General features: G+C 44.3%; 2 protein-coding genes across 2 annotated transcripts; both read right to left on the bottom strand.

The window, feature by feature from the left end:
- Positions 1-340: 340 nt before the first annotated feature.
- HNRNPCL1 (heterogeneous nuclear ribonucleoprotein C like 1) lies at positions 341-1,279 on the bottom strand. Its single transcript, XM_055105545.2, has one exon. It carries the CDS (start codon positions 1,262-1,264, stop codon positions 383-385), a length of 882 nt encoding a protein of 293 aa, XP_054961520.2. The 5' UTR covers positions 1,265-1,279; the 3' UTR covers positions 341-382.
- A 7,352-nt stretch (positions 1,280-8,631) lies between these two features.
- On the bottom strand, positions 8,632-12,576 carry LOC117976441 (PRAME family member 10-like). Its single transcript, XM_055105544.2, has 3 exons — positions 12,290-12,576; positions 11,315-11,893; positions 8,632-10,203 (listed from the first exon to the last, which is right to left on the bottom strand). The coding sequence occupies exons 1-3, from the start codon at positions 12,574-12,576 to the stop codon at positions 9,645-9,647; spliced, it is 1,425 nt and encodes a 474-aa protein (XP_054961519.1). The 3' UTR covers positions 8,632-9,644.
- Positions 12,577-12,963: the final 387 nt, after the last annotated feature.

Here is a 12,963-nt window from a genome sequence, read left to right as displayed (position 1 = left end):
GAGATTGCCTTTGCAGTTAGGGAAGCAACTACTGAACTTATGTATGAAAGAAAAGAACCGTATTCCCTGCATAAAAATTATTTTGGAGACAGTTGATAAAAACCATACATCCTTTTTACTGTTAAGTCATAAAGAGGTGTCAAAATTAAAAGCAAAAATTACAGGGTAAGACTTAGGAAAACTACTAGGGGTGTCAAGGGAAGTGAAAATGGGACTAGGTGCAGGGCAATATGAATTAATGAATGTGGGAAGGACAAGGATGGGGAGAACAGTAAGCATGTGCTGAAGATACTAAGGGAGAGGATCTGGTGAAAAATTTGTTGTTAGACAAGCTCCTAGGTAAAGAAACAATGGGATAAGATTTCTCAACCCCACGATGTGCTTAAGAGTCATCCTGGCCATTGGTGCTGTCTCTGTTATCCTCTCCTTCCTCAGCCTCTTTTTCATCATCCTTGATCAACTCCAGCTGGTTGTCCCCCTGATCTTCATTATCATCATCATACAGTAGGTCCCCCTCCTCAACAGAGTCATCTGCACCCCCCTCAGACTCCATCTTCACATGAGTCTTATCCTTCTTCAAGGAGCTGCTGGTTTGCTCCTCTTCAGACTTAGCATTCTTTACCTCTACTCCTTGCTTGCAATGTTCCTTTTCAATTTTTTCCAGGTTTTCCAGGAGAGAATCCACTTTCTGTTTTATCTGGGTCAACTCCTGCTTAATGGCCTGAAGGTCATCTCCTTTCAGCTTTCCAGACTTGGAAGATCCCCGCTTTCCACTCTGAGAATTGAAGCCACTTTTGCCCCTTCGTGAGGTGTTTCCTGATACACGCTGACGTTTCGAGGGCACTACAGCCAGAGCAATGGGAGGAGGAGGAGGTACACGTGCTGGGAAACTGTACATCCCATCATAATAATGCCGTTGAAAGCCATAGTCCAAGTCAAAAGAGGAGCCGTACATCTCTGCTGCTGATCGTTTCACACCTGCGTTTCCTCGGTTCACTTTTGGCTCTGCAGCCAGGTTAATATCTACAACTTGGTCAGCAATCATTCTGCCATCCTCTCCTGCTACAGCAGCCCGGGCATTTTTCTCCTTATCATATTGAACGAAGGCAAAGCCCTTATGAACAGAGCAGCCCGCAATTTTGCCATACTTGGAAAAGATCGCCTCCACATCCGATTTCTTGACAACAAGAGTGTTGAGATTCCCAATGAACACACGGGAGTTCATGGAGTGAGGATCCATCTTGTTGGTAATGTTGCTGGCCATTGTGTTGGATGATAAGGTTTCTCAAAAAGCCAAAAACAGGAGGCGGGAGGGAGAAGAGATTCGATTCTAAGTCTCCTACTGCCGGGTTCTACGTGGAGAAGCTGACTGCAGCTCGAGGCCAGAAATGCAGCCAAAACAGCTCAGTCTTCCTCTCTTCACAAAATGGCTCCCAACAAGAATTCTGAAATGACGTAAAGAAAAGCACAATCAACATTTTTGAAATAAAGACAAAACTGCATTTAGAAAAAAAAAGATCAAAGCTTGAAACCGTTCTTATGAAAAAAAGACAGGATATAGTTCTGTGCCGTCGTAGGCTGCACTGTCATCATTCTACATCGGCTGACTGTAGGTCAGATGGGAGTGTCCTTACAGAAACTAGTGACTTACCAGATCTGGACTCAGTTTGCAGGGTGTTCAGACCTCAGGAAGAACCAAGCAGGAACTCCAGGCTTGAAGACTTTGGGTCTCTCCTGTGGGTCTTTAGAAGCTTTTATTGACCTTTCTAATCACAACTCCCACCCACGCCCTTCCACGTATGCACTGCTAGCTTCCAATCAAAAAGCAATATCTGATTGCATTTCTGAAGTTCCACCCAGCTAATCCTGATTGGGTTTTTGGCTTTCCGCAGATTAATGGATTGAACCAAATATCCATTCATATCACATATCCATATTCATTTCATGAATCAAGAAATTGGCAGCATTAGGGATAGAGTGGAAGTCAAGAATTCATTCATTTAAGGCCAGCTGAGTTGGCTCATGCCTGTAATCCCAGCACTTTGGGAGGCCAAGACAGGCGGATCACCTGAGGTCAGGAGTTCAAGACCAGCTTGGCCAATATGGTGAAACCCTGTCTCTACAAAAATACAAAATTAGCCGGGCATGATGGCAGCTGCCTGTAATCCAGATACTTGGGAGGCTGAGGTGGGAAAATTGCTTGAACCCAGGAGGCTGAGGTTGCAGTGAGCCGAGATTGCACACAGCCCTCCAGACTGGGTGACAGAGGGAGACTCTGTCAACAACAACAACAAAAAAAGAATGCCTTCATTCACGAACTCCACAAGAACTGATGGAATTTTACTGATATGTCACCTTCATAGCCCTGAGTGTGAGGCAGGGAAGGGGTTGATCTGTTCCGGACATTAGACAGAAAAATAAAACCTGAGAGTAGTGTTGTTGGGAGATCTTTGGCCACATCAATATTTTAAAAATGCTCTATAGTTAAAATAGCTTTATAAAAACAGAGAAGTCATCCCTACAAAATAAGAATAAAAAGCTCCATGTATGGAATGGTCTTGTGGGTTTTATATCACCTAAGGTAGCAGGTTATATGCTCATTCTGGTGGAAGAGAGGTGCTACTGAGGGTGTCAATGGTCTCAGGGCTTAGGTTAAGGCTTCTCTGAAAGAAATTGAAACCATACATATAAACTTTATGAATTTAATCAGTGAAGAAGGGAGGGGGAGAAACAAAAATAAAGCAAGCTTGCAGCTCATTCAGCATTCATCATGAGGTCAGCTTGAACTGCTTCCTCATGGTTGCTGGCAGCCTACTGTCCCAAAATCATGTAGACCTTAAATTACAGTTCCCCTTAACTGCCCTGCAGACAACAATTTAAGCATTGTGAAGCATTAACTTTTTCATTTGACATATTCTTTCAGGTTCTGCATGTCAGTGAAACTACTGATGCCAGGTGATCTGAAGGGCCCTGCAAGGCACCAACTCACCAAAGAATGCAGTTTCAACATCCTGATGACTTCATACCTCTTACTGCTACACCAACTTTCCAGCCGCTTGCTATCTGGGATCCACTGGAAACCCTCAGTACTCCTTGGGGAGATGAATTTGAGGATCTCCTCCCAGCTTATCATTCAGCCACCCTGTGATCATTAAACTCTGCTGCAAAGCCTGCTGTCTCAGAATATTGGTCAGCTACTGTGCAGCAGGCATAGGAACCTGATGGTCCTGTAATAAAATCATGCCAAAATTACAAATCTTATCATGAATGTAGCATCCTCAATTGCTACCCAACTGTGATGAAAGCAGGTTGTAGGATTAGCTATGATCCTTCCCTTTCATCTAAATGACTCCATAGCCAGCAATTGCTTTGGTTAGTGCGAGTGGCTACATTTTGAACAGAAGATCTTAGAAAGTGTTTGGTTTGAGTGGTGGAACTACCTAGCAACATAGAATATAGGTTTGATAATTTTGTGTTAATACAAAACCAAGTCTCAGTCAATGGAAGAAGATCAAATGGAGTCTTGTTCCATTGTCTTGGAAAAGCTGTCTACCAGGTGATGATGTCTGCTTCTAGGGATATCTTTAAGTTTAAGTCATCTGGTACGGTCCCATCCATTGCTGCTCATGCGCAGATTTCCCTTGGCGTCATTTCTAAAGGATGCAATCTCCAAACGCTAGGGCATCAAGGTCTAAGCATCACTGAAAGCCTCCTTCACCTACTGGAAATAGTCTTTCAAATACTGCATCAAGGTCTTGCAGTATTGAGTCACATTGTTACTGAATGATGGGCTCACTGTCCTAAGTGCATAGAAGCCAATACTATGACACTATCTTTTGAGAAAAGAAAAAAGATTCAGCTGGATGTGGTGGCTCACAACTATAATCCCAGCCCTTTAGGAGGCTGAGGCAGGCAGATCACGAGGTCAGGGGTTCGAGACCAACCTGGCCAACATGGTGAAATCCTGTTTCTGCTAAAAATACAAAAATTAGCTGGGTGTGATGGGGTGCGCCCATAATTCCAGCTACTCAGGGGGCTGAGGCAGGAGGATCTCTTGAACCTGGGAGGTGGATTTTGCAGTGAGCTGACATAGCACCACTGTATTCCAGCCTGAGCAACAGAGGCTCAGTCTCAAAAGAATATTAATAATAATAATCCAGTTTTCTTTGTTAGTTTAGCTAATTTTAGTTTCAAGATACCATTTGTTCTTGAATACCTTTGCAGAATACCAAGGATAGTGAAATTAATGGTAGTGCCATTGAATCTGTAAAATTTTACCTGTGTGATCACCTGCCTAGTAAACTGAGGTTTCCTACCATTGGAGATTTCTCCAGAGATGCCCCAGAAAGGAAACACATTTTATAATCATTTATTTGCTATGACTGTGGCATCAGCCTTTCTAAGCTACAACCCATCCTGAAAACAGACAGACAATCACAAGAATTGTAGCCTTTTTACCTGGCTCACTGTTATGATTGGTCCATGACATTCCTCTTTCTTACAGCTAGATGTGTGTATGTCCATCTATTCATATCGATATCTATATCTATTTCCTTTTATTACCATGATTCATTTCCACTCCCCTTTCCATAGATAGCCACTCTACTCTTTGACCAACCTTGAATTTGGATGTGACCTTATAGGATATAAGTATATGGAAAGTATATAGAATATATACTGGCATTTCATATGTGTATTTATTTTAATCCACATGTATGCTATAGTGTATGGTGCTACAGAAGACGGCCTGACAATTGTCCAGTCCTGGACACTGGAGAGTGAATGAACATGCTGCTATAGTTAATTTTCTTTCTTTTCTTTTTTTTTTCGGAGATGCAGCCTCACTCTGTTGCCAGGCTGCTGGAATGGAATGACATGATCTCGATTCACTGCAACCTCCACCTCCTGGGTTTGAGTGATTCTCTTGCCTCAGCCTCCACTCTACCTGGGATTACAGGCGCCCGCCACCATGCCTGGCTATTTTTTGTATTTTTATTAGGATGGGGTTTCACCATATTGGCCAGGCTGGTCTCAAACTCTTGACCTCAGGTGATCCACCCACCTCAGCCTCCCAAAGTGCTGGTACTACGGGCATGAGCCATCTTGTCCATCCTTGTTGTAATTCAGATTTTCAGAACAACAGGGTGAATGAAGGCTTATAATCAACTTAACTATAGACCTTGGTCTCTTACCAAATTTTTAACTAATATATCTTTCAAATATAATAAGAATAAAAGTATTGCTTGCCCTATGTCAAATCCAGCTTGAAGTACTTAAATAGATTAACTCATAGCACTCTGTGAAGTCAATCTTGTGATTATTCCTTTTTATAGGTGAGTTAGCTGGGGCACAGAGGTTAAGTAAGTTGGATAAGATCATACAGCCATTGGCCACCGAGCCAGATTTGAACCTAAATTAATCAATCTGGATCTGGAATCTTTACTACTGACCAAAATACCTATGTGCCTCTAAATCCTAAGCTGCTGAGAGTCTTACCTTGTTTCATATCTCAGTAGGAAGGGAGCTAATGTTTATCCATTACATCTTATGTTTAATGCAAATTTTTAATACATAACATTTCATTTTCCAAAATATGTTATTATACATTTACTTTGATTTTTCTGCATTTTTTAGGAACCTTGCTTTTCCTCCTTTAATTTGTTAGTGTGGTGAATTATGCATAGATTTTTCTGAGATTGTCTGGCATTCCTGGAATGGCCATTATATATTACTTTCTTTTCCTTTTTTTTTTTTTTTTTTAAGACGCAGTTTCACTCTTGCTGCCCAGGCTGGAGTGCAATGGCGTGATCTCGGCTGACTGCAACATCTGCCTCCTGAGTTCAAGGGATTCTCCTGCCTCAGCCTCCTGAGTAGCTTGGATTACAGGCACCCACCACCACACCTGGCTAATTTTGTATTTTTAGTAGAGATGGGTATTCTCCATTTTGGTCAGGCTGGTCTCAAACTCCCGACTTCAGGTGATCCACCCGCCTTGGCCTCCCAAAGTGCTGGGATTACAGGCGAGATTCAGAATGCCTGGCCTATATAATACTTTCTAATGCACTGTTGCATTTATTAGCTGACATTTTATTAAGAACTTTTCCTGTCTTGCTCCAGATCATAGAAAAAAAGGCTTTCAATTTCTCCATTCAGTATGATGTTGGCTGTGGGTGTGTGAAAAATACTCTTTATTATTCTGAGGTTTTTGTAGAGAGTTTTATCATAAAGAGATGTTGGCCAGTTGCAGTGGCTCACTGGTGAAACAGTGAAACGCCTTCTCTACTAAACATACAAAAAGAAAATTAGCTAGGCATGGTGGTGTGTGCCTCTAGTCCCAGCTACTCAGGAGGCTGAGGCAGGAGAATCACTTGGACCTGGGAGGTGGAGGTTGCAGTGAGCAGAGATTGCACCACTGCACTCCAGCCTAGGTGAAAGAGTGAGGCTCTGTCACACACACACACACACACACACACACACACACACACACACACACACACAAAAGTCCTTTCAGGACAAAACCTTGTTCACTCGTGGTGTATATTTAATGTGCTTCCACTAGAAGTGAGAAATTCTCATAGTTTACATAACATTTTAAAATTATGAATCACTCCAAAGGCATACCTACTATTTGTAAAAGTATTAACTACTTTGTCTTTGACTATATGACAAACTCTAGTAAGGGTGTATCTTACTGTAAATTGTTCTGATATAAACTCTAAAATAAACGCAACAGAATTAACCAACTTTTAAAACAGGAAAAATAGGCTGGGAGCGGTGGCTCATGTCTGTAATCCAGCACTCTGGGAGGCCAAGTCAGGCAGATCACAAAGTCAGAAGATGGAGACCATCTTGGCCAACATAGTGAAACCCCATCTCTACTTAAAAAATATAAAAATTAGCCAGGCATGGTGGCACAGGCCTGTAATCCCAGCTACTTAGGAGGCTGAGACAGGAGAATCATTTCAACTACGGAGTCGGAGGTTAGAGTGAGCTGATATCTCGCCACTGCACTCCAACCGGGGCAGCAGGTTGAGACTCCATCTCAAAAAAAAAAAAGAAGGCCGGTCGCGGTTGTGGCTCACGCCTGTAATCCCAGCACTTTCTGAGGCCAAGGCAGGCAGATTACGAGGTCAAAAGATTGAGACCATCCTAGCCAACATGGTGAAACCCCATCACTACTAAAAAATACAAAAATTAGCTGGGCATGGTGGTGTCCGCCCGTAGTCCTAGCTACTCAAGAGGCTGAGACAGCAGAATCACTTGAACCCAGGAGGAGGAGGTTGCAGTGAGCCAAGATCGCGCCACTGCACTCCAAGCTGGTGACAGAGCGAGGCTCCATCTCAAAACAAACAGACAAAAACAAAACAACAACAAAAAACCCCAAAAAAGCTGGAAAAATAAATTCTGAAAGAATTTCCATCTCTATGAGTTCATCTTCAGAAGTGATAGCATTTCCTGCTTGGCATTTTTCTCCTACATTTTTGGCATAAAATCTATCAACAAAAAGTATAAACCCAGGTTTGTGTAATAGAATGTTACACAATATTCATACTTTCCTCAGGCTTTTTCCACCCTGCTGTAGTCATTCACTTTTAGGCTTTCCCAGGTCCTAATACATTTGTGTCAACTGATATAAACCAGGTAACCCACAGTCACAGCCTCCTGCGAGGATTCTAATTTACTCAGTAGATCGGTGCAGTGACTCACATCTGTAATCCCAGCACTTTGAGAGGCTGAGGTGGGAGGATCACTTGAGGCCAGAAGTTCAAAACCCACCTGGGGAACATTGCAAAACTCTGTCTCTGAACAAATAAAAATAAAAATCCAACAGAAAATAATGGATACTACGGAGAATATGGAGAAATGAGAACCCTGGTACAACATTGGTAGTTATGTAAATCAGTACAGCTACTATGGAAAACAGTATGGAGTTTCCTCCAAAAAATAAGAATAGGATTAGCATATGAACCATAAACCCCACTGCTGGATATATATCCAAAATTAAATAAATACATCCAGGAGATATCTACACTACCATGTTGGTCAGGCTGGTCTCGAACTCGTGACCTCAAGTAATCCACCTGCCTCAGCCTCCCAAAATTCTGGGATTACAGGCGTACACCACTGCACCCAGCCTGCACTCCCCTATTTATTGCAGCACTATCCACAATAGCCAAAATATGGAATCAAACAAAGTGTCCATCAACAGATGAATGGATCAAGAAAATGTGGTAAATACACACAATAGAATATCATTCAGCCATAAACATGAATGAAATCCTGTCATCTGCAACAACATGGATGGAACTGGAGGGCATTATGTTAAGTGAAGTAAGCCAGCTACAGAAGACAAACATGGCATCTTCTCACTCATATTTGGGAATTAAAAACACGAAACTTAAAAATAGTAAAATGACTGTTATCAGAAGCTAGGAAGGGTACTGGGAAACCGATAATAAGAAGGGGATGATTAATGGGAATAAAAACACAGATAGGAATAAGATCCAGGGTTCAGTAGCACAATAAGGCAAATCATGTTGACAATAGTTCATAGTAAATTTCTACATAATTAAAACAATGGAATTGGAATGTTGCTAACACAAAGAAATGATAAATTCTTGAGATGGTGGCTATCCCTGTTACCATGATTTGAACATTACACATCTTATGCTTATATCAGAATTTCAGGCCAGGTGCAGTGGCTCATGTCTACAATCTGAGCACTTTGGGAGGCTGAGGCGGATGGTTTGCCTGAAGTCAGGAGTTCAAGACCAGCCTGGTCAACATGGTGAAATCCCCCTTTCTACAAAAAATACAAAAATTAGCCAGGCATGGTGGCGGGTCCCTGTAGTTCCAGCTACTCAGGAGGCTGAGGCAGGAGAATTGCTTGAACCCAGGAGGCAGATTTCTAGAGACTTCTGATGTATAAATGTCTAAAACAGGTTGATCAATCATGGAAGACACCAGAAAGTTTCCATTCAGGTTCCATTTATTTTTGACATTTTTAAATAACCATCCTTGCAGGGGTAACTCCTGCATCACTCTAGAACTTCAGGTTCTATTTCTAAGTCTAAGACACAGGTCCCTGAAGGCCTCATTGATGCCAAGTCAGCATTTTTACCCAGTCCTGCCCCTGGCTGAGTCACCTTTGTTTTTCCACTCACAGTGAGCACGTGCCTCAAATACGCGGCTGTGTGCTTCCTTGAAGAAGCGGCTGACCGGGCCCTGCTGCTCACACCTGTAAACCTGGCACTGTGGAAGGCCAAGGTGGTCAGATCACTTGAGGTCAGGAGTTTGAGGTCAGCCTTCGCCAACATCGTGAAGCCCTGTCTCTACTAAAAATACAAAAATTAGCCGGGCGTGGGGGCATACACCCACAACACCAGCTACTTGGGAGGCTGAGGCAGGAGAATCACTTGAACCCAGGAGGTGGTGCTTGCAGTGAGCTGAGATTGTGCCACTGCACTTCATCCTGAGGGACACAGTGAGACTCTGTCTCAAAAAATAAAATAAAATAAAATAAAATAAAATAAAATAAAAAATATAAAAAATGAAATAAAATTTTAAAAAATGCACCCACGTACAATATTTTAGTTCCCAAGTGTCCAGAAGAAAGCTTATCCATCCCATGAACCAGGCCTTCCCTAGGAGCAAAGATGGAAGTCCACTTTCTCAGATGGCCATAAGCCACACGTAGGGCAAGGGACGGGACCAAAGAAGATCCTCTTGGGCTGCCTGACTTCCCTGAGTGTACGCATCAGCTCAGCCCGAATTGGGGTGAGGATCTCCCAATTGACATGACCCTTGTAGTCAAGACTCTCCAGAGGGGCAGGATACAACTCCAGGCCTAACTTGCTCAGCCCACCTGTGTGACGCAGCAGGTCTTTCAGAGCATTCATGGAGGTCTCATTTCCATGAAAGTTGAAGGTGGTGAGCTGGGAACAGTGGCTCAGGGCAGGCAGGAGGACCCTGAGTTGGGGGTCCTGGATCCGACAGTCCTTTAAGACGAGGGTCTTGAGAGTAACAGCAACTTTCTCCAGCAGAACGCCAAGGGGCTCAAGATTGGTGGTCCACATTAGGATATGAATCAGACGCAGCTCCTTTAGCTGACTGAGGCTTGGGTACTGAGACAGACACTCCATGTCCCGATCAATTAGGTAAGCATCACTGAATATAAAAGCACCCAAGGGGTTCTTGAGGTACCTGGGGAGAGCAAGAAGTTAGTTATGGGCAATGGTGCCAGTTAGAGGAGGGGGGTGGGAAATCATCTCAATGGTAAACTTGAAGTGGGCATTGAGTAATTCTGCACCTTACTACCACACAGGTGTTATAGTAACTGCAATGGGGAAGCCTGTTTCACCCAAACACAAGTTTGTTCCCATCATCAGATGATGGTCTGCGTGCAAGGTGCTGCCTGATGAAGACCCAGATCATTCAGGGGCCACTCCATTTTAGGCTCAGTCCTTTCACCCTTGCCTGTGTGATTGGTACCACTCTCACACCTACTCCCTCAGCCTCCATCCCAGAAGCATGCACTTCTGATATCAATTATCTTTCCTGGAGTTCAAAACAATGTTTTACAGACAGGGAATTAGAGCAGTTTGCTAAGCTGCTGAAGACAGAGCTGCCACTGTGAAATGCACAGGTTTGATGTACTTTCTCTTTTTTTTTTTTTTTTTTTGAGACAGTCTCACATTGTAACCTAGGCTGGAGTGTAGTGGCACCAACTCAGCTCACTGCAGCCTCCACTTCCCTTGCCTCAGTCTCCCAAGCAGCTGGGATTACAGATGCCTGTCTGCATGCCCGGTGACTTTTTTTTGTATTTTTAGTAGAGACGGGGATTCACTGTGTTGGCCAGACTGGTCTCAAATTCCCGACCTCATGATCTCCCTGCCTTGGCCTCCCGAAGTGCTGGGATTACAGGCATGAGACACCACAACCGGCCACACCTTCCCTTCTTTCATACCATCCTCTGTATGAAGAATATGTTTTCATCATATTAACTTTATACACTGTTCCTCACAAGGAGTTCACAAATGCACCCTCACTAGATCTGAACCCTCAACTAACCGGCTCCGTACACACCTCTCTCTGTGGCATCTACCCCAGGCCATCCCTCTGCCCTTGAGTGGTCTTGTGATACCCACTTCAGGATATAGAGCACTGAAGAGCATAATGAGTTGACATTCTAGCGTCCCATTCCCTGTGACATCACCGGTGGCTGGCACACAGTAGATGCCCATTAACATTTACTGTGAAAAAGAACATAAGTCTGTGGTATGGTCTGCAGAGAAAGCTCACCATCCTTTCTTACCTGAGCAGGTGCTCCAGGTGCTCTTTGATATTACTGATCTTTTTTATATAAAGAATCTGGGGGTAGTACAGGCAGAGGAATGAAGAGTCCAAGTCAGGAATGCACGGCCACTGGACGCTCACGTATAACTCACGCTCATAACTGAAGGCTAAAAAGAGTTCACGAAGATTGCTCATCTGGCTCAGGTAAGGGGCAAACTTTCCTGTTTTATTCAGAGAGGACTTTTTCCAGACTTCCAACTCCTGGATACTGTCTGGGTATATCCTTTCCAATAAATTGCAGAAACTTGAAGTGGGCATTGAGTAATTCTGCACCTTATTACAACACAGGTGCACTAGGCCTCTTCTGTAGTGGATCCACCCACAAAGGTAGCTCAGGCATTCATCCAGTGTACTTTCCTTTAGGCAGAGGTCTATGAACACCTTCAAGGGCTGGCGCTCTCCCATCCTTGGACAGTCCTCCACTGTCTGCCTCTTACTCATGACCTCTGGGGAGCAGGAGAGGACCTTGGCTCCAGACCATATGGTCCAGAAATTCTCATCAACATCCCGCAAATCCAGCACTTGAAGTTTCCACCTCCTGTGAGTAACATAGGGGAAAAGCTCAGAATGTAGGAAAGGACCGACCCTTGACCTGAACTTTCACTCCACATCCAGGACATCAGTCAGCTGCTCCTGTCCTCAGTGCTCCTCCTTCTGTCTCTTCTCCATCCTGTTCCCCCTTGGATTCTGCCTGGTACCCACTTCTAGTACCTTTACTTTCTGCTGGGAGGAAGCAGGCTCCTGTTTCCTCAGTGGACCCTGTTTGGTGAGCAGACCTTCCCCAGAGGATCTGGGCAAAGGCCAACGCCTCTAATGGGCACCGTCAGAAGCCTCTGAGCCACCCTAGCTCCCCAACCCCACCACTCCTCCTGAGCCAGCTGTCCCTTCCCTGGATGCCTGGACCCTTCCTCGCAAGCCACCTGAGTCACCTCACCTGGGGCGAACCTTCTGGGCCACCAGTGTATCAAGTCCCCTCAGGACAGCTTGCAAGGTCTCCAGATGAGGTGTCTTCATCAGGGATCCCAGAGGGAGGCAGAGGAAGGGCCAGGCCTGCACCATCAACTTCAGGGCCTCAAAACGTCTCATGCTGAAGGCCTCCATGAACATCAGAGGGAAGACCTCCCTGGGCAGCTCATCCAGGGTGAAGATGGTCAAGAACTGGTTCCTCAGCAGGCTCTGCCCTGCCAGCTCCAGGAGTCTGGATGGGGACTGGAGGCTCATTCTGACAAATCTCCGAGGAAAAACTCTAGAGGACAATCTAGTGAAAAGGCAAGTTTCTCGGGCCAATCCCCAGCAACCCCCACTTCTCCTAGGGCCAAAGTCTTTTCTCTAGCATGTGTGAAAGAGCCCTCAGTTTACTCCAATTCCATTCTGCAATAAGTGGCCACAGAGGCATAGTTCTGCCCTTCTGGTACCAAGAAGAGTGTGTCCCAACCTCTAAAGAGCAGGCAAGATCCCTCCTAGTCCATGAATTATTAGCCACTGTTGCAATAAACTCATAGCACTGGGAAATGTTACCGAGGATCTCTGAAGCTCGGATCTCATGCCCAGCTAATCTTTTATTTTTTGACTTTTTGTAAAGACAGTGGGTTTCACTATGTTGTCCAG

This window comes from Pan paniscus, chromosome 1 (genome assembly GCF_029289425.2).
Source record: "Pan paniscus chromosome 1, NHGRI_mPanPan1-v2.0_pri, whole genome shotgun sequence".
Taxonomy (NCBI): domain Eukaryota; kingdom Metazoa; phylum Chordata; class Mammalia; order Primates; family Hominidae; genus Pan; species Pan paniscus.
Note: the sequence above shows the minus strand (reverse complement) of the source record. Positions and strands in the feature narration are given on the sequence as shown.